The sequence below is a fragment of the Daktulosphaira vitifoliae genome, unplaced genomic scaffold (genome assembly GCF_025091365.1).
Source record: "Daktulosphaira vitifoliae isolate Bord-2020 unplaced genomic scaffold, ASM2509136v1 Scaffold_4, whole genome shotgun sequence".
NCBI lineage: Eukaryota > Metazoa > Arthropoda > Insecta > Hemiptera > Phylloxeridae > Daktulosphaira > Daktulosphaira vitifoliae.
This window is the reverse complement of record NW_026099575.1, coordinates 26,021,112-26,042,683: the sequence shown is the minus strand read 5'-3', so window position 1 is coordinate 26,042,683 and position 21,572 is coordinate 26,021,112. Positions and strand designations below refer to the sequence as shown.

Genomic DNA, 21,572 nt, shown 5'->3' with positions numbered 1-21,572 from the left:
AAAACTTAATTAAAAAAAAATAATCAACTGAATAATTACAAAGAATATATATATATATATATATATATTAATATATTTCAATATCATAGTAAAATCAATAAGTAATTATCATAATAATAATAATAAATTATTCATTTTACTATGTTTCAATATAAACTTCTTTTTTGTGGATACTTAATGATAAACGTTACCATAACAAAAAGATTACTAATTGCCTTGCGTGTTCAAAGATTGATAACAAATGTTCGGCATGGAATAGTGAGATAAGATACGTAAATAAATAGAACATAAAATATTTTATTTAAAATTGTATTGTTTTAAGGTTCTAACTGGAAAAACTTTCATTGCTTATTTAATTAAAGTCTGTATATATGACGTTTTATTTTTAATTAAAAAACATTACTTATTTCAGTTTCTTTTATTGTGTATTTTTTATATTTAACTTAATGTTTATAAATTTTTCTATTGTGAAACTAAAATTACGTTTGGTTTTAATCGTTCTAGTATTACTTGTAGTTATTCCGTTAATAGGTCATTATTACTTATCAAATGTAAGTATATTTTAGAAATAACAAGACTTATTTGTTTTATATACCAATTAAAATTTATAATTATAGGAAGATAAAAATGGATTTGATTATTCTTATAATACTCGACATGCAAAATTGGATGTGTATGAAGACTATGGGACTCTTAAGGCCTCCGATTTGAAGCATAGAATTTTAGAATTAAATAGAATTAAAAGTATTTATTCATTTTGACTAAATATTAGTTTCAATATGTTAAAAAATATTATAATTATTTTCAAGATTCAGTGAACAATGAATTAAGAAATATAGAGGGTCAAAGACAAAAACTTCTTTCTGAACTTTCAGTAATCCAAAAAAAAATAGAGGATGCTAAAGTAGAATATTTGCATGAAAAGAGTGAATTGGAAAAATTGAAAATATCTGTAAAACAAGTAATTGTTTATATATTATTATGGGGTGTTCAGTAAGTAAGGAAATGGGTTTCTATTGTTCTCATTGTAACAACTGGCCTATTTCCTTTCTTACTGAACACCTATATATAGATATGTGTATATTTTCTTTTAAACACAGTGCAATTTATTTGATTTACTTTTAGGCTCAGGTTGCTGAAAATGAAGCAGTTATGCAAAATACTCCTCGTCTTGCACCACCTATACCTATATTATCACAATCATCTCCTATAAATATACCACTTTCAACTAATCCTTATTGGTGTCAAAATATGAAAAATTGTTTTGATTATTCTCGGTGTTCATTGACTTCAGGGTTTCCATTTTATTTTTATAATAATGATGAAAATTCTAAAATAACATCTGTATCTTTTAACAAAATTGTTTTACAAGTTTTACGATATAATGCACATTTTACTAATAGTTCAAATAATGCTTGTGTATATGTTGCTTTAATTGGTGAAATTGATAGTGAAATTACAAATAATCAATTAAAAAACCTTTCATTTTGGGGAGGAGATGGGAGAAATCATATTTTGATTTATTTGACTAAAAAGATTTTTGAACCACCTAAATATGATGAGAATATAAATTTTGGACGTTCAATAATTGCACAATCATTTTGGAACAAAACCAATTTTCGCCTGGGTCATGATATTTTGTTACCTGCTTGTATTGGACCTCCTGGAGGGGAAGTTTGGATAGATTCTCCATATATGTTACCAGCTAGAAGAAAATATTTATTGTCTTTTGAAGGATACAAAAATGTAAATTTTCTTAATAACAATCAACAAAATTTTGGTAAGAAATAAATAAATAGATAATTCTTGTACAACCAAAATATTCTTTTATTTGCATTTGTCCTTTTTCAAATTTAAAAATTTTCATTTATTATTTTTTATAATAGAATTTCTAAGTAAAAAATTTTGTTAGGAGATTAAATAATAATCTATCTATCTTATGTCTTTTAAATGTCATGTAAATAATATGTATGATTTAAATATTCATTTATCATAATTTATTAGTAACTCAAATGAAACATTTGTCTTAATAATTAGTAAATTGAATAAGTGAGATCAATTAAAAGTATATTTTTTATTTTTTAGTCGAAATGATGAATGAATTTATTTCTAAAACATCTGTTGATCAATTTTACTTAAAGACTAATTGTGATAACCAAAGAATTGAAAGTAACATAATAGATTGGTGTTTATGTGGTACTGAAATAAGTCGTAAATCATTTTTAATGCTATCCACATTCACATTGATTCCAGCACCTCTTGATAAGGATATGATTTCAACTGCTATGTCACAAACACGTTTATATGAGTCTTTAAAATTTGGTGCCATACCTGTATTTTTGGAATATGATAAAATAGGATTACCATTTGATGAAGTATAAATTTAAATTTTCCTAACTCAAAATAATTGATTTTAATTATTAATTTTATTTTAAGGTTTTAGATTGGTGCAAAGCTGCAATTTGTCTTGCAGGGGAACGAATTCCAGAATTACATTGGTTATTGAGAACTGTGTCAGATAATGACATACTATCAATGAGAAAACAAGGACGAATGTTGTATGAAAAATATCTTAGCACTGTTCAAGCTGTGTTAGATACTACCCTTTCTATAGTACGTAATAGAATTGGTATACCACCATTACCAGTGATTGACATACCATCTCCTAGCATATTTAATGAAAACTTTAAGGTAAAAATTCACACACTCAACATAAATTTTAATTCAATGTGTTTTAACAACAATTTTAAACGTTAGCCAATTAAGATGGAACCTATTATACCTGATGCAGAACCAGAAGAAAGTTTAGGTCCATTGGAACCTTCTTATGCTTCACCAGTTTTTTTAAGAAACTTTACAATTATGAAACTCCAAGGATATGAACTATGGAATGGTTGGGGTGATCCATTTAAACTTTATCCTTATACACCTTTTGACATATTACTTCCTTCGGATGCTAAATTTATTGGTTAGTATTACTCTATTCATTAAAAAAAAATATTTTATGTATATTTAGATTATATTTTTTAATTTATATTTTATAAACTATTATAAACATTTATTCCTGTGTTTTTTTATGATACAATTTATCTTATATTTAAGGTCATTGTATTTAACTTTTAATATGTTAAGGTTAATATGTACTGATTGTTATATCTTTTCCCAAACCAATTATATTAGTTCAAATATTTTATCAAGTTTCTTAAGCAAACCACCAATTGATAGTAATAGTAATACAAAGTTTGTTGAGAAAACTTATTAAAAGAAAAAATAACTAATTTAAATCTAATACCAAACTTAACCAATCAAGTTTGTATGTAGTACACACCTGGTATAGAACCATGTTTCCCTCAGCCATTACATTGTTGATTACATTATCAACCTTTAAAAATATGTATTGGTATCTGAATCATAAGTGATCTAGTGGTAAGATTTGTTTCTATGATGTCGTAGGTTATTGATTCTAATTCTGAACTATGCCTCTTATTTTACATGATTTACAGTACACTTTTGATAATCTCTAGTGTCACACCACTACATTAATCCTAATTTTTTTAACAAATGATTTAAAAAAATTCTTCCTTAAAAAATTTAAATGAAACTTAATGTAAAATTTTATATAAATCAAACTTTTGTTATTATTATAATTTTAGGTTCTGGTAAAGGTTTTCGTCCAATTAATAATGGAGCTGGTGGGGCAGGGAAAGAATTTTGTCAAAGTCTTGGTGGCAATTCACCAAGAGAGCAGTTTACAATAGTAATTCTAACATATGAGCGTGATCAAGTACAATTAACTTTTTTTTTTAATGAAATGTAATATTATTTTTTATTATTTAAAAATTATTCAATAGGTTTTGATGAACTCATTGAGTCGACTTAATGGTTTGCCATACTTAAACAAAGTAATTGTTGTTTGGAATTCTCCTAAACCTCCCTTAGAAGACTTACGATGGCCAGAAATTGGTGTACCTATTCATGTAATTAGCCCATTTATGATTTTCTTTCTTAAAATGACATTAACAAAAAAATATTAAAATCATAGGTTATTCATGCAGCAAAAAACAGTCTAAACAATCGGTTTTTACCTTATGAAGCTATTGAAACAGAAGCTGTTTTATCAGTTGATGACGATGCACATTTGAGGCATGATGAAATTATGTTTGGATTCAGGTAAATTTCATAAAAGAACAGTTTTTTAATCTTAAAAAAATTATATTCTTCATATATATGAAGTGTGTATACATAGAATAAACATATATCAATAAATCTAGTGATAAATGGAATGTTTTTTTTTTAGGGGAGATCTGAATTATATAATAAATGTTATTTTATAATAGTTGTTTTTTTTTATATTAAAAAAGTGCACGTTTTAATTTTTTTTGACGTAGGCTTTATTAGACAAGCTACATATTTATATTGATGACCATTTAATCTTTTTTCATCTTAATTAAAAAAATATACCAATAATGTGAGTGTACATTATTGGTACAATATAAAAAAATCTTATTAATATATTGATAATGCACATTTATTTTTACTTTTGTGTCTTAATTATACTTAATTCTGTTTTTATAGTTAATTTGTATAATAACTTTGTTTATCGACAATAGAGTTTGGAGAGAACAACGTGATAGAGTTGTTGGATTTCCTGGTCGTTTCCATGCGTTAGATCTTAACCATGGTGGTTGGTTGTATAATTCTAATTACAGTTGTGAACTATCAATGGTTTTGACAGGGGCTGCTTTTGTTCATAAGTATTATTTATATTTGTACTCGTATTGGTTGCCCCAAGCTATAAGAGATAAAGTTGATCAGTATATGAATTGTGAAGATATTGCTATGAACTATTTGGTTTCTCATGTTACTAATAAACCACCAGTTAAGGTTGGAAATCATTTGAATTACTAAACTGTTAAATATATCAAATTCTATTTACAAACATGTTCTCTTGTTGTTTTAGGTTACATCTCGCTGGACTTTTCGGTGTCCAGGATGCCCAGTTTCTCTATCAGAAGATGAAACTCATTTCTTAGAACGTCATAAGTGCATTAATTTTTTTACAGAGGTAAATGTATATTTTTACAAATTTTATCCAATTATAATATAATTTTTCTTTTTTTTAAATTTAGATATTTGGATATACACCACTTTTAAATACACAATTCCGTGTGGATTCTATTCTTTTCAAAACTCGAATACCACACGATAAACAGAAATGCTTTAAGTTCATTTAAAAGAATTTTGATTAATTAATATTATATTTTAATATTTAATTAAATTGAGATTAAAATCTGGAATTATTTATAATTATGAACAAGACTGATCAAATTTGACATTATTAATATAATTAATTAATAAACTCCATTCTTAACTCTAAAATATAAATTTAGTACTACTTATTTATTAAATTAAATTTCGTTTTTTAATTAATACTAGTTAAGTAAACTTATTTTATTGTGTTATTTGAAAGATGCCATATAATGTTGTTGCTTAGTTACCATCATAATAACAACTCATATCTCATGTGTTGTATTGATTAATGTATTTTTTAGCTTTAAATATAAAACAATTTAAAAAATAACATTTTAAAATAAATTTTTTTGTTAAGTTTTCAAAACCAATTATAAAGTAATAATATCTGTCATTCAAAAATTTGTGTAACTATGGTAAATATATTTTTACTTATTTATTATTAATTATTATGTTTACCATGTATATAATTTACCTAAAATGCGAAATATTACCATCATTCATAAAAGTGATTTATTAATAGGGATTTTTAGGTCAATCCCGCATAAAAACTAAAAAAATGACTTGGTTTTATTACAAGTAGGGGTGAACAATTTTTCTTAGATAAAACCCATAAGAAAAAATTATAAATACGTTCAAGGTTAGATCTACCCAACAAATTAATATATATAAAATGAGCATTGCTTTTTACCCTCAAAAAAAAAATCGATACAGGCCAAGATAAATAAATACTAAAATAAAATTTTTGACGATACGAATTTTTCTCCAATCTAAAATGCTTAATGTAACAACTTACGTAGTTTTCTAAAAAATTTTGGAGGAGCTAAGTCCCTAGTTGTAATAATAAAATTTGGGCCCAACCCATGTTTGGTGCTGCCCAATATGATTGACAAAGTGATGTATTCAGTTTTTCACATGTTGTTATACATGAGAAACAAATTTACTAATTCTTTAAATTACATCTCAAACATACAATTATTATCATTTCAACCCCTAACTCGCCCCTGGACAAGATCTCGTGTAAAACATCATTTATAAAAATCCAAATTACGATTCTGTACTACTAGTTAGAAAATTTGCAATATTAAAATGTACTAGGAATACATTAGGTAAGGCGCAACGAGTTCATAATCACAATGAAACCAATTTATGATTTAGACGGATTTGATATTTGTGACAAATATGAAAATCAAGTACTAGTAATTCATAAAGACTAATGTACACCGTCACATGTTACGAGGTGTCCAGCGGTTCGTCGAGATAGCAACGTACAAGTCACGTTACTCGTATAGTCAGGTGCCATGGCAATGTCATATGCAAAAGCATACGTGATACGCGACATAGCATATTATCTTATGCCATGGCGGCTCTTTCAGTTTTCCATATTACGGAAAATGTGATAGCCGTAATTGATATCATGGTGACATTTTTTATAATCCTAAAGAGCGCTGGTGCACTGAAATACAAAATAATTACGACATAGTGAACGGACCGTGAGTGGGATACTGTTTTTTAATAAGATTAAAATTTCGTACATGGAATTCATGTTGAGATGATGTTACCTATCAATGATTCTTATGAATTCCTGATACTAAAACTTTCAGTTGAAACTGCGATCTTTAGACGAGTTTTAGGCTATAACCCTTTAAGAATGTCCTTGAATTAACAAATTGTGACACCCCACAATCAATTGGGCCTGCTTTAATTTGTTTATTAATTGGTATTAGATCTAGTTCTGGTTACGTCAATGTTTCAACATAACTAATTTTTATTTTAATTAACGACAATTTTGTTATTTGCAATACTCGACAATTAATTGTTGAGTGTTGTATCCTTAAGTTACAAAGTAAAATGAGAAACAACTTTTTCAATATTTAGGTTTAGGTTATTCTGAGAGTTTAATAATTACTGAGTGAAAAAATTTTATTTTAGGATGGAAATATTTCTGTGAATGACCATCACAAAACTGTTGTGGATAACTATGTAGAGTTTATGAATCACCACAATAAACAATCAATTGTAGCTGTAGAAAAGTCATTTGAGGAAATGTTAAAAGCAAAGTACACCCATACCATAATCTATTTATGCATATTATAAGTAATTAATTTTAACATAACTGATCAGTTTGTTAGATGAAACATTCACTAAAGAAGAAGTTACCAATTTCATAAATAATTTGGAAAACATTGTAAAAAATGAAATTGATTGTGAGTTGACAGCATTTACCAATACTAATATTTTAATGATGCATCAGTTTTTTCAACAGGCAGAAAAGTGGCATCTTAGGTTGAATGTAGATATTTCAGAAATGCAAAACAAGTAAATTACTTTACACATATTATACAAAATAAGGTAACTCCTTAGTTGTTTATTGCAAATAAAAAAATATTGTGCAATTTTTCAGAGATTTGCTTCTTGAAGTAGAAAAATACAAATCTCAGTATAATGTGATTAATCAGTTAGCTACAAAAAAGAAACTTATTCCAATAAGGGATCAAATTTCAAATGATTTTGCTGATATGTTGCATAAAAGATTAGAACAATTAGAGAGTGACAATTGTAAACTACTTAATGATTTAAAGTATTTAAAAGATAGTGTAAGTACATAATTTATGTACTACTAAAATGTTTAATTATAATTAGGTCTAATTATAAAAGATCTTTTAGTAATGATCAGTGTTCAGCATTAACATTTTTCTTGTCATTTAAAATTAATTTTCAATTTTAGTAGGACTTCCAAGTCAGAATTTAGGTAGAGAATATAATTAGATTAAAAAAAATACTTATTTTGTTTAATATACTTAGCATTTTTTGTTTAATTAAAATAGTATATTTGAACTCATAATCATATAATGTTTGAGACGATAAATGTATACAAACAGTAAAATACTACAACTAAAATAGTTGAAGTAAATTCGTGTATTATAATATAAAAAAAGAAATAGAAAATCAGTGTTGATTTCTAAACTCAATTATTATTATTTTTAAGATACACTATTTTATATTTCGTTTTTTTTTAAAGTTTGATGAAGTTGACAAAGAAAGAAAAGCATTGAGATTACTTGTAGAAGAGAAAAATAAAAATATAAATGCAAATAATTATACACAGTTAAAAGATATTGAAGTACAAACTCAAGAAATACTGGTAGATTGCATTTTACATTTTTTAAGTTCCTAATTTTGTACACAATACTAATTAAATTTATTAATTAATAGAATATTGAAGAAAATGATCATGAAAAATGTAAAATAGCTTTAAATAAGCTTGAAAGTGAATTAAAAATAACTCAATCACAATTAAAATTGGCTAATTTAGTATGGAGTTAAAATTTTTTTGATTACAAAAACTTAAGCTTGTTAAAATTTTACCTTTAAAATAAAATCTAAATGATTATTATTGTTTTTTTTTTTATAGGAACTAGAAAGAAAATTTAATGACACAGTAGCATACATTAATATGAAAGACATAATTACAAAAAAAAATGAGCAAGTTCGTGAATTAAGAGATAAATTACAAGTATATGAAAAAGAAGATAACAATGAAAGTGTTTAATTTTAGTCTGAGCAAGTATAATAAAACCAGACCTAATGAAGGATGTAGGAGCCCCTTGGACTATCGCCTACTTAAAAAGAAGTATTTTAAACAATTTAATAAACAAAGTATTTATTTTTACATATAAAAAAATTATGCATTTAATTATTCTGTAATATATTTTAATTTAATCTAAAGTTTTTATTTTATGATAAAATAATATGTATTTTTGTAACAATTCACTCCAGAATTTATATATTTAATATTTTTAATTAGACTAGATTCTTATTTATTAATAAATATAAAGTTGTTAATTTTTGTTTAAAATAAAATTAGATCCTATGATAGATAAAATAATGATTTTTTTTTAGTGGATCAGGAAATTTTCTTTTTATCACTTTCTTTGAAAATCTCCAAGATATTAATCTATTCACTGGATTTATGAAAATTTGGCTTCATATATATTTTATTGAAGTACTAGTTTACTTATAAAATGAAAGTAAAAAGATTATGTAATATATTAATACTCTATAATAAAATTAAACCAAAAATAATAATTATTTTAAATTCAAAAGATTTTTAAATAATTAAACTTTATAATTATGTATTATAGTTGATGTTGAGCACATAGGTTAATGAGAGCATTGGCCACTCACCAACTAATTTACAAATTTTAAAGTTTGTGACTTAAAATTCTTATTTATCTGCTTCTAACTCATCTTAACACATTGGCTTTTAATTGTAAGACAACTTTCTATTTTTTAAAAATGGAATTTTGAATTTAAAAAAATGAAAAAGGTCGCAAAAACTTTATTTTTATAGGCTTACTTATTGAAAAAATAAAGGTAATGATGAAAAATTTTAACAGAGATTGAAGAAAAATAAAATAAACAACTCAAAATAGCTGTAATAAAATAATAGATAAGTATTTTATTATAACTAAGCATGTATAAAATTAGGTTGTGAATAATGTAAAATGTAGGAGAGATTGGGGCATATTTGAATGTGGAACATGATTAATGAACTAGTTGTAGCAATAAACTAAGTTCACGTAAAATACAAAAAATTGGTCTTGTTGTACTCAACATTTGATATGTTTATTTATGTGAAATTACTTTATCATTACTAGTTTTATTTAATCAATTCAAATCTACCCTACATTCAGATGTGCCCTAGTCTTTTATATATAAATTACAATATGTAAAATATGTAGGGATCAGAGTCTATGAAAGATGTTAAGCCTTAAATATAGCTGTGTCACTATATAGTAAATTGACTTAATTAAAAATCAAAAGTTTCATATAAATGTATGATAATTCTATTTTTAAAAGTAGTTACTAAAAATTAAACTATTATGTATTACAACCTTTTTATTTTTGGTGATGATATGACAAGTTAACCATATTTAATATAATACAACATAGACAATTATTAATTAAAATTTTTTATAAATATTTCTAGCGCAGAATTGTTTGGCGCGAAATTATCAGTGTGGAATTATTGTGACATCATCTTTACTTATTTATATGATAAGTAGATAAAATAATTTACTTATTGTACACCTAATCATATCATGCATAAATTATGGAACGAGTAAAAAAAAAGTATTTTAAAATAAATAAAAAATTATTAGATTTTATTTAAAGTAAATGATAGATTTTGAAAAAAAATCTGCCTTCAATTTTATTATTTGAATGCTATGAATAGCATATGAACTTTAACACAATTTGATGACAATGTGTATATTATTATATACTATTATTATATAATAATAGTAATGATTTTTAATTATTAAAAAATTAGTAAAAAACATAAACAGTAATAATTATTCACTGTTATCATCATCTTTGCTTTTCTCTGACTTCTTCTTCTTCTTCTTATGACGATGCCTTGAACCACTTCTACTACGAGACTTATGTTTTCTGGATCGCTTTTCATGGCTACGACTTCGAGAACGATGGCGATGTGACCTACCAAGAAATAATTATTAGAAAATAATAACTATAGAATTTTGGATAAAGTATAGCTTAGGACTTATTTAAAATAGTCTATGATTAGAATAAGAAATAAGTATCAATGAGAAGGTAGATTAGCAATAAAGTTTCAAGATAAAGATATTTTTAAGGTAGAGTGGTTAGAATGATTATTTTACTAAACCATATAGCACATTTTTACATAACCATATTTATAGCACAGTACCAAACAGTTCCAAAGCTATAACAAAATATTACTGATTTCATATTTTTATAATAAATGGTTGACCTTTATTTAGAGTTCCTCATTTTATAAGCAACCATTTCTTTGAGAAACTGACTAAATTATTTAATATTAATTTGAAAAGTGTTTGTGATTACTTAAAATCCAATCCTAATGCAGGCACATCACATCGTTTATCTAATTACTATGGTAACAATAATTCCTGTTTTTATAGGGTTTACATAAAAAACAGAAAATCAAAGTTGAAACCCCATTGAATAAGTAACAATAAGTTAGCACAATATCATTTTTTGAATGATAAAAATTAATATTTCATAAAAAAGGTAAGATTAAAAATTTTGTAAAAAAAAAAAAAGGAAAAAATATTAATAAATTACTTGTGTTTATATTCTCTTTCTTCTTTATAACTTGTTTCAGGACTATCAATTCCATCACTAAAAAAAAAAAAAAAATTGCTCAACTTAACTATTTTAACTAATATATTATATACATTAATTGATAAAATTAATGAACCATAAAATAAAACTTAATGAGATGACAATTTTAAATTAAAATTCAATTTAATGACTTCTTACCTATCCCTATGCCTACTACGTTCTCTATCTCTATCTCTATCCCTATCTCTGTCTCGATCTCTTTCACGATCCCTTTCTCGGTAACGGTTGCGGGCATCACGTTCACGGTCAAAACCACGTTCTTCTGGTTCTTTTTTTACACGTGCTGCATAATATTCTTTTTCCCTTGTAGCATCCTAAAAAACCTTATTTATAATTTTGTACATTTTATTATATTCTTAAAAAAATCTCACTGGTCTAGATTTATTGTAGGAATCACCATTTGAAAGAGTAGGAATGTTTTCAATACTTTTGATATTTGAATTCCAACTCTAAAATATAATAAAATTTATTAAATAACAATACATTATAATTATATAATTTTTATGTTAATTAATATTGGTAAAATATCAAGATATACTTGATTCCATTGCATATCTTGTGTGGGCTCAAATGTATTATAATATGAATCTTGTTCATGGGGATAGTATTCAGGTTCGAAATTCAAATTTATTGGTGGTGGTGGGCCATAACTATAAAATATAAACACATTATATTAGTAATAAGTTGTTAAAAAGAGAATTGTTTTAATATTATATTACCCAGGAGGAGGTATAGAACCAGGTATCATAGGTGGGGGTACATCAAACGTTGTAGGTATTATTGGTGGTGGTACAGATAAATCTGGGGTAGGAAAGTGTTTACGACTGTATTCTCTTCTCTCAGCTGTCATAACCTACATATAAGTAAATTAAATCATATAAAACAACACTAAAAGTTATTAGATATAAATATAGAGGATGCTTTTTAAAATAAACATAGATACATAAAACATATTGTCTTTATTTTTTTATCTTCGAAAAAATAATTGAGAAGGTACTGATTTTACTATGTCATAGATAATATTTTTTTAAGTGTTTGAATATTAAATAAATCATTAGAAACTATTTGTTTAACAATATTTTAAACATTGCTGATAATATACTGTTTTCAGAAATTCAAACATTAACCAAAATATTGAATAATTAACACCATTTGAACATTATTTTTTTAAATTTTTAATAATGTTCTAAAATGTTCTTAAAACCTATGTCAAATTAAAGCTAATGAAATGTACTTTAATATGATAAAAGAAAAGACATCTGAAGGCGAATTTCAATGAGTTGTTTATCAATTAGTTTAAAAATAATGCAATTTCTCTTAGTAGAAAATACAATGTCAAGTTTACTGACACAAAAATTATAATATTCATACTATGAGAATGTTATATACTAATTATAACTGAATAAATATTATTAAAACATTATACAATAATTATTTAAATAGGTATTTTATTGTGATATACACTTGATATGTCTGTAGTCACAGGCAAAGGCCTTTGTTGGTGCAACCATTATTTCAATTTAAAAACATATTGAAATCATAATATTATATCAATGTCCTTAAAAAAACGTAATAAGATTTTATAAATATTTCATTCATAATTAAAAATATTTTTTTTCAACTGTTGAATAAAATGTAAAATGTAATAATTTAAAATTACTATATAAGTATATATATTTTTAACAAAAAAATATTATTTTTCATAGAAATAGTCAAAATATAAGAAGCCATAAAAATTAAATTTAAAATGAAAATCAAATAAGCCTTTGAAATGCATAAATAAAATAAAAGGCTTTGTTTTTTACATAGTTTGAAATCATAACAACTTTTTAACCAGTACTTCAAAAGTTTTTTATGTGAACATTTGTTGTGTTGACAGGAGGAAGAGTAGGGGTGAAAAATATTAAATGATATAAATAGGTAAATCCACATCTTTTTTTTAATGTATATTTTAAAATCAACATAACTTCTGCATATTGGTCCAAAAGTTGTTTACTTAACATTTTCTAAATTAGATTAATTTTTTATAATGTATAGTTTAAAATTAAGAAGAACCTAGCAAAGTGGGGATGCAGAATAGTTTGAACAAGTATATATGATATCTGACAGTGAATAGCACTATTATAAAAAAACACTATGGTTTAATCTGTTAAATTTCACAATAATTTGTATATTTGTAATTTTACAATTATTGTAACATAATTTCAATTAAACATTAAAGGATTGTTAAAATATTTGTTATATTGCACAATAGTTTAACCTAAACTATTCTGTTAAATAACCAATTACTTTGGGAACATTAAAGTACATAAAATAATTTCTTACCATTATTTTTCTATATTCTTTTAACAATATAAACATGCCATGAATAGAATATCAAATGAAAGCTTACTGTTTTTAGTATACTGTATTAAAATTACAATAGGATTTGTGTTTTTATAAAAAAGTTTTAAAATGAATAAATTTTTTTTGAAAATTCTAGTTTTTATGGTTGCATAATTTTGAGATATTTATCTTAATATCTAAAATTAAGGTGTTTTTCTAATTTTTGGCGACGATAAGTTCAATTATTATAATCGGGTTCTGTTAATAAAATTATCATGAAAATAGATATAGCGTGAGTTAAGAATTCTTAAGGACAGACATAAAAAAACGCATAATGGTAAAACCAATACCTTCTCAGCTTTGCATCAAAGCTAAAAACATTCATACTAATATTCCAATTTTAATAAATATTTTTAAATGTTGAAAAAGTTTAGCTTATAGTTTGCCAAAAATACATAAGCTGGTAAATAATATAATAATAATAGTAATATATTGTTGCTAGTATTATAAAACCAAATCAATAAAGAATTTTTACATGACATCCAAATCATTAAATAGTGTCTAAAAGGCAAACAGTTGATCGGATAAAAAAAATTTTAAGAACATACTTGTTTGTAAATTTTTATTCAATCATATTATAAAGTTAAAAATAGAGATTCCTATTTAAAAAAAATTATAAATAAAGATTTTTATCCTTGAAGGAACAAAAAAAAAATAGATTGAACTCTTCACTATTGTAGTTTTTTGAATCTAAAATTTTTTTTGTTTACAAAAGTTTAAAATTCTCAATAGTTTTAGAGAAAATGATTGTCATATCAGATATAGCAAAAGTTAAAAACATTAATGGTGAATATTAAGTATATATTTCTGCAGTAATAATCAAATATATTAATAAAGAGGTTAATTTATTATATTTTAATTATTTTTATTATTAATTAATTGATTATTATCAATTAAATTCACAATCAAACAGGAAGTGGAAGAAAAATTGTCATTTTTGGTATTTGTTTTGATATAAAAAAATTAAGGAGAACTAAATTTTAAAATTTATCAGAAAAACACATTCAAGTAAACTCTTAACAACTAGATTCATAGTTGATAATAAAAAAATGGCAGATTTTATAGTACGGTTTTGAGATTAGTTAATATTCCGATGAAACAGATTTTGATAAATAACTGGGGGTTATAATTAATGATGGGAAATATCGAATAGTAAAAATATTTGATAGTTACACAATATATTCGAATAGTTTTTAAAATATTTGATAGTTTATGCTAAAAATAAAATATTAGGTGGTATAAAAACAATTCAAATAGTTAATCGATAGTTTAAAATATTTGAAAATGCCCATCACTAATTTTTTTTATTATTAATTGTATTCAATTTATAATCATAGTACCCCGAATAAACAGTTTTAAACAATCCTATTTAGATTGTTAGTGTTATTAAAACAGCAAAACTATAAATCTGACTACAAGACCAATATTTTAGAAAATTTAACTTTACATATTTTTTTTTTACGAAACATTTTTTTGTAAAATGATTATTTCGAAAATTATGAATGATTTATATTCAAAAAATGAATTTTAGAAAATTTTTATAAATACCATTTTCTAATTATAATTAAGTGTATTTAATAAAAATTTTAGATAGAACTAATCGAATATTTTTTGAAACCATTCGATAGTTTAAAATATTTGAAAATGCCCATCACTAGTTATAATTGAAATAGTTAGATTTAATGGGTATGATGAAAAAATAATTTTAAAATTAGTCCAAACATAAAAGTAGAAAAAAGACTAGGCTGGCTAGAATTTTAAGGACTTTTTGTATTACTTTAGTAACACCTAAGGGAAATTATTTAAATGATTATTTGATAACCCTAAAAATAAAGTAGAATAAGAGAGAAAATTGGGCATTTATAAAATTCAATGTGAAATTTGATTTGATTTTTTTTGGTATTTGTTATTTATGCTTTTTTTAAGTTTTTGAAAAAAAAAAAAAAACCTGAAATAAGTAGTTTAATTATGTGAATACAGTGTTTTGAACCACATTTTTCTACTTAAAAGTTTTTACGTATTCTTAATTTATACTAAATAACTAAACAATAAAATATCTGAAAAAAATTCATCTCTTAAATAGTGGACTCTACATATGAATGTATAATTTCTAATTTTTAAAAATAGTTGTTATGTTTGGATAAAACAAATATACTGGTGTTTTTATAAAATGTTAGATTTATAAATCAAATATAACAAAACATTCCAATTAATATTTAGTACAAAATTAAAACAAAACAAAATCAAATTAAATTGTTTTCTCATAAATCGAGTTGAAGATCAAACAAGTATCATCAAACAGTGTATTAATTGTTTACACGAATGATATAAAGTTGTTCGTTTGAAAAATGCTTGAAATAATATTTGGATTGAGTTTGATGAAACATGGATAATTTTGCTTGATTCAATTAAAAAAATCAGGATTCATGCAACATTACGCTATGTAAAAATATTATTAAAATAAATACCTCAATAGTGTTTTCTTTTGAAGGAGCATTAGGAGTTTGAAATTTAGTAATAGGTTTAACATCTATTGTAGGAATCATATTATTTGCAGTACTAGTAGAAATTAGTTGATTGTGCATAGCTAGTGTTGCCATACCAACTAAAGATTCATTACATCTCATTTTTCTCTGTCGTTCACAATAAGCTAACCATGTATTTTCATTAAAACCATAATTGAAATAATCTAAATTGAAATAAAGTACAAGTTATTTAAATAAAACTTTTGATAAGGTTCTTTTGAATACTAAAGTAATACCAGTTATATCAGCTCCAGGTTTTAACCAAGGCTTTTCTTCAGTAGTCTCAATAGAAAATTCGTGAGCAGGTACACCATTTATAGATCCAACGTCTTCGAAATCTTCAACATTGAATTTACCTTGTTGCTAAAATAGAAAAAAATTACATTTAAATTGGAATTTTAAGATGTATTGAGTGTTTACAATTTTAATAGTTATTTAAACTCTATATAACAAATTACCAAACAATACTTATATAAAAATTTAAGTGACTACTAAACTAACTTTATTTCCGGCAGATAAGCCAGCACTATTTGTAAGTGTTAATAAATTATTTCTTTTCAAATTAATTCCCGTTGTCCCTGAACTCAAATTGTTTTGTGATGGTATATTATTCTCTAATGCAGATAATGTAAAGTTTCCAGTAGCTACTACTATATCATCATCACTATCATCTTCACTATCTTCTGATAATGCTTCTTGCTTTTCATAATTTTCATCTGATATTTTTTCAGAAACAGTTGTACTTTCCCCTAAAGTGTCCATCATGTTAATACTAGAAGATCCATCATTGGGTTCAACTATTGAATCTGACTTAATATCTGATCCGTTTAAAAATGTTTCTGGACTTCTTGGATGATCAAATTCATCATTTAATTCTTGAATTGAAGATTGTACATCTATTCTATCTGTAAACAGATAATAATAATATATCATTACACATATAAAAATTGTTAAAATATATTATAAAAAAACCCAGCACAGTGGGGTCGTAAGCATAGTTAAGTCCAGTATAGATGATATCTGACAGTGATTAAAATCACTATCATAAAAAACGCTTCAATGCAAATCTGTAGATAGTGTCTAATTTAAAAAATTTTTGTTAAAATAGCATATTTTTGAATACGGTAGCCATCTGCNATACGGTAGCCATTTCCGCATAGAAGATAGGTCGTCGGGACAAATTTTTTTTTTTTATTTTATAGCACATAAAATAAGCTTTAATTTGATATATGTTTAAAGGACGTAGTATTTCCGGAATATTTTCAAAAATTAAGNCAAAAATTATGAATGATTTATATTCAAAAAATGAATTTTAGAAAATTTTTATAAATACCATTTTCTAATTATAATTAAGTGTATTTAATAAAAATTTTAGATAGAACTAATCGAATATTTTTTGAAACCATTCGATAGTTTAAAATATTTGAAAATGCCCATCACTAGTTATAATTGAAATAGTTAGATTTAATGGGTATGATGAAAAAATAATTTTAAAATTAGTCCAAACATAAAAGTAGAAAAAAGACTAGGCTGGCTAGAATTTTAAGGACTTTTTGTATTACTTTAGTAACACCTAAGGGAAATTATTTAAATGATTATTTGATAACCCTAAAAATAAAGTAGAATAAGAGAGAAAATTGGGCATTTATAAAATTCAATGTGAAATTTGATTTGATTTTTTTTGGTATTTGTTATTTATGCTTTTTTTAAGTTTTTGAAAAAAAAAAAAAAACCTGAAATAAGTAGTTTAATTATGTGAATACAGTGTTTTGAACCACATTTTTCTACTTAAAAGTTTTTACGTATTCTTAATTTATACTAAATAACTAAACAATAAAATATCTGAAAAAAATTCATCTCTTAAATAGTGGACTCTACATATGAATGTATAATTTCTAATTTTTAAAAATAGTTGTTATGTTTGGATAAAACAAATATACTGGTGTTTTTATAAAATGTTAGATTTATAAATCAAATATAACAAAACATTCCAATTAATATTTAGTACAAAATTAAAACAAAACAAAATCAAATTAAATTGTTTTCTCATAAATCGAGTTGAAGATCAAACAAGTATCATCAAACAGTGTATTAATTGTTTACACGAATGATATAAAGTTGTTCGTTTGAAAAATGCTTGAAATAATATTTGGATTGAGTTTGATGAAACATGGATAATTTTGCTTGATTCAATTAAAAAAATCAGGATTCATGCAACATTACGCTATGTAAAAATATTATTAAAATAAATACCTCAATAGTGTTTTCTTTTGAAGGAGCATTAGGAGTTTGAAATTTAGTAATAGGTTTAACATCTATTGTAGGAATCATATTATTTGCAGTACTAGTAGAAATTAGTTGATTGTGCATAGCTAGTGTTGCCATACCAACTAAAGATTCATTACATCTCATTTTTCTCTGTCGTTCACAATAAGCTAACCATGTATTTTCATTAAAACCATAATTGAAATAATCTAAATTGAAATAAAGTACAAGTTATTTAAATAAAACTTTTGATAAGGTTCTTTTGAATACTAAAGTAATACCAGTTATATCAGCTCCAGGTTTTAACCAAGGCTTTTCTTCAGTAGTCTCAATAGAAAATTCGTGAGCAGGTACACCATTTATAGATCCAACGTCTTCGAAATCTTCAACATTGAATTTACCTTGTTGCTAAAATAGAAAAAAATTACATTTAAATTGGAATTTTAAGATGTATTGAGTGTTTACAATTTTAATAGTTATTTAAACTCTATATAACAAATTACCAAACAATACTTATATAAAAATTTAAGTGACTACTAAACTAACTTTATTTCCGGCAGATAAGCCAGCACTATTTGTAAGTGTTAATAAATTATTTCTTTTCAAATTAATTCCCGTTGTCCCTGAACTCAAATTGTTTTGTGATGGTATATTATTCTCTAATGCAGATAATGTAAAGTTTCCAGTAGCTACTACTATATCATCATCACTATCATCTTCACTATCTTCTGATAATGCTTCTTGCTTTTCATAATTTTCATCTGATATTTTTTCAGAAACAGTTGTACTTTCCCCTAAAGTGTCCATCATGTTAATACTAGAAGATCCATCATTGGGTTCAACTATTGAATCTGACTTAATATCTGATCCGTTTAAAAATGTTTCTGGACTTCTTGGATGATCAAATTCATCATTTAATTCTTGAATTGAAGATTGTACATCTATTCTATCTGTAAACAGATAATAATAATATATCATTACACATATAAAAATTGTTAAAATATATTATAAAAAAACCCAGCACAGTGGGGTCGTAAGCATAGTTAAGTCCAGTATAGATGATATCTGACAGTGATTAAAATCACTATCATAAAAAACGCTTCAATGCAAATCTGTAGATAGTGTCTAATTTAAAAATTTTTTGTTAAAATAGCATATTTTTTTTTTTTATTTTATAGCACATAAAATAAGCTTTAATTTGATATATGTTTAAAGGACGCAGTATTTCCGGAATATTTTCAAAAATTAAGTTGAAAAAGTTATTTTTTGTAAAAAAGTTACTATTTTAAATCCCCCCAGTGAGCAGAATAAGTGTTAGATTTTCAAAAAAACGATATCAAATGAAAGGTAAATATCTAAGGTTTTAGTATAAGAAAAAATTATGTTGATTTGTTGATTTTTGAAAAAGTTATGGAAGTTTTAAGAAAAAAAAGTGACAAAATTTGTAATTTTTTTGGATATTTCCCCCATTTTCGGGAAACGAGGGAATTTTTTTCAATTTTTAAGGGTAATGTCTCCAACTAGATACGATTTATGATCTTTTGACGTATATTTGAAAGAAATCGGTTCAGTGAGAGCTGAGAAAAAGTAGCAACAGACATTAAAAAAAAAAAAAAAACACATCATAGTAAAATTAATACCTTCTCAGCTTCGCATCGAAGCTAAAATAAATATTGAAAATGTTATGTTTCAAAATTTGTTCTAAATGCAAAAAACTTGCTATAAAAATCAAAGAACCAAATAAAAATTCTTTAAATTTAATTAATTACATCAAGTTTAAAAATAATTTTAATATAAAACTATAATTATACTAAAAATTTAACTTGTTTGATTTATAAGCATACAATACATATCTTTTACTGATTCAGATATATTTATTTTTTATATAATTACATTTATAGTTTTAATATATGGTAATTTTTAAAACATTCATATATTAATTTTTTTTTTATTGGAAACAAACCAAATTTTTCATCAGAGATTGTAATTAATTTAGTCCCAAAAATATACTGATATTTAAATTAATTTGATTACCTGGGACGGGATTAGCTAAAAATTCCATAAGTCGTGCTTCCTAGAAATAATAAATTAAATAATTTTTTTTCAAAAAAAAAAAAATATGATTTATTACTTCATCTTCAACGTCGTTGTCTAATTCAATAGGCTTTGTTGGCTTCACATTTTCAACTAGTTTATCGGAATTTTGAGATGGTTCTAAATTAGAATTAGAATCACCATATAACCACTGATCATCATCAGCTTGCTCATTAGTAGCGACTTCGGTGTTAGCATCAGCCATAATTCACTAATTTAATAAACTTTAACAATCTACATTATACCATTTTATCATAGTTAATAACGCATAATAAATAGAAAATCATTTTATTCAATATATTGAGTTTTATATAATAGTGTAGTACAAGTGTAGGTGGTTTAAGATTTAGCGAAAAACAAAAACCAGATAAATTTATTGATAACGGTAACATAAAACAAATTTTATTTATTTGTAGAATGAAATGAAATAAGTTTAACAAAGACGATAGAAAAATAATGCTTTTATTTACAAACACACATGGTGATAACATATCATAGACCTTAGACTCATTATAAAGTTATGATTTCTATGCTTTAATTCTTTAGTAAAAATGCACGTTCCAAGGTATTATTATACTGATAAATCTACTCTAACGATAAACGGTTATGGAGAAATTATGTGTTGGTTAAAAAAGATAAAGTATAAAAATTATTTTATTAGAGTATTGTGTAAGATATTTTATCAACGACGCTAAAAAAGTTAGTTATACTTTTTTCTAATACAGATAAAAAATTGCAAATTTTTAGGCAAAATTATTTTTGGAAAAAGTGATGTTTCCCTACTATAAAGTATTATTTCTGAATACACGGTCTTTTATCTAGTCGAGATAATCAAAAAATTCAAAATATGTTATCACAAAAAAACTA

General features: G+C 24.4%; 3 protein-coding genes across 9 annotated transcripts; 2 read left to right on the top strand and 1 right to left on the bottom strand.

Annotated features, from left to right (window-relative positions):
• Window positions 1–247: 247 nt before the first annotated feature.
• On the top strand, window positions 248–5,374 carry LOC126906273 (exostosin-3). Of its 2 annotated transcripts, XM_050686718.1 has the most exons (13): window positions 250–551; window positions 618–744; window positions 810–961; window positions 1,126–1,780; window positions 2,086–2,375; window positions 2,437–2,691; window positions 2,758–2,968; window positions 3,654–3,784; window positions 3,852–3,977; window positions 4,043–4,170; window positions 4,611–4,884; window positions 4,961–5,065; window positions 5,130–5,374. In XM_050686718.1, exons 1-13 carry the CDS (start codon window positions 447–449, stop codon window positions 5,232–5,234), a joined length of 2,664 nt encoding a protein of 887 aa, XP_050542675.1. In that variant the 5' UTR covers window positions 250–446; the 3' UTR covers window positions 5,235–5,374. The 2 variants fall into 2 exon arrangements, with proteins under 2 accessions (XP_050542676.1, XP_050542675.1); XM_050686719.1 differs by lacking the exons at window positions 4,961–5,065; window positions 5,130–5,374 and having other exon boundaries at window positions 248–551; window positions 4,576–4,653.
• A 188-nt stretch (window positions 5,375–5,562) lies between these two features.
• Window positions 5,563–8,979, top strand: LOC126906275 (leucine zipper transcription factor-like protein 1). Of its 3 annotated transcripts, none has more exons than XM_050686724.1 (7): window positions 5,563–5,666; window positions 7,183–7,310; window positions 7,375–7,569; window positions 7,655–7,847; window positions 8,273–8,395; window positions 8,467–8,565; window positions 8,666–8,979. In XM_050686724.1, the coding sequence occupies exons 1-7, from the start codon at window positions 5,664–5,666 to the stop codon at window positions 8,801–8,803; spliced, it is 879 nt and encodes a 292-aa protein (XP_050542681.1). In that variant the 5' UTR covers window positions 5,563–5,663; the 3' UTR covers window positions 8,804–8,979. The 3 variants fall into 3 exon arrangements, with proteins under 3 accessions (XP_050542681.1, XP_050542682.1, XP_050542683.1); XM_050686725.1 differs by lacking the exon at window positions 5,563–5,666 and adding an exon at window positions 5,731–6,743; XM_050686726.1 differs by lacking the exon at window positions 5,563–5,666 and adding an exon at window positions 6,752–6,970.
• A 1,418-nt stretch (window positions 8,980–10,397) lies between these two features.
• LOC126906274 (pre-mRNA 3'-end-processing factor FIP1) lies at window positions 10,398–21,075 on the bottom strand. 4 transcript variants are annotated; one of them, XM_050686721.1, is made up of 11 exons: window positions 20,743–21,075; window positions 20,646–20,685; window positions 19,158–19,561; window positions 18,893–19,019; window positions 18,600–18,820; window positions 12,156–12,289; window positions 11,975–12,086; window positions 11,808–11,885; window positions 11,575–11,750; window positions 11,377–11,433; window positions 10,398–10,752 (listed from the first exon to the last, which is right to left on the bottom strand). In XM_050686721.1, the coding sequence occupies exons 1-11, from the start codon at window positions 20,908–20,910 to the stop codon at window positions 10,608–10,610; spliced, it is 1,662 nt and encodes a 553-aa protein (XP_050542678.1). In that variant the 5' UTR covers window positions 20,911–21,075; the 3' UTR covers window positions 10,398–10,607. The 4 variants fall into 4 exon arrangements, with proteins under 4 accessions (XP_050542678.1, XP_050542679.1, XP_050542680.1 ...); XM_050686722.1 differs by lacking the exon at window positions 18,600–18,820 and adding an exon at window positions 16,290–16,510; XM_050686723.1 differs by lacking the exons at window positions 18,600–18,820; window positions 18,893–19,019 and adding exons at window positions 16,290–16,510; window positions 16,583–16,709.
• Between the last annotated feature and the right edge of the window lie 497 nt (window positions 21,076–21,572).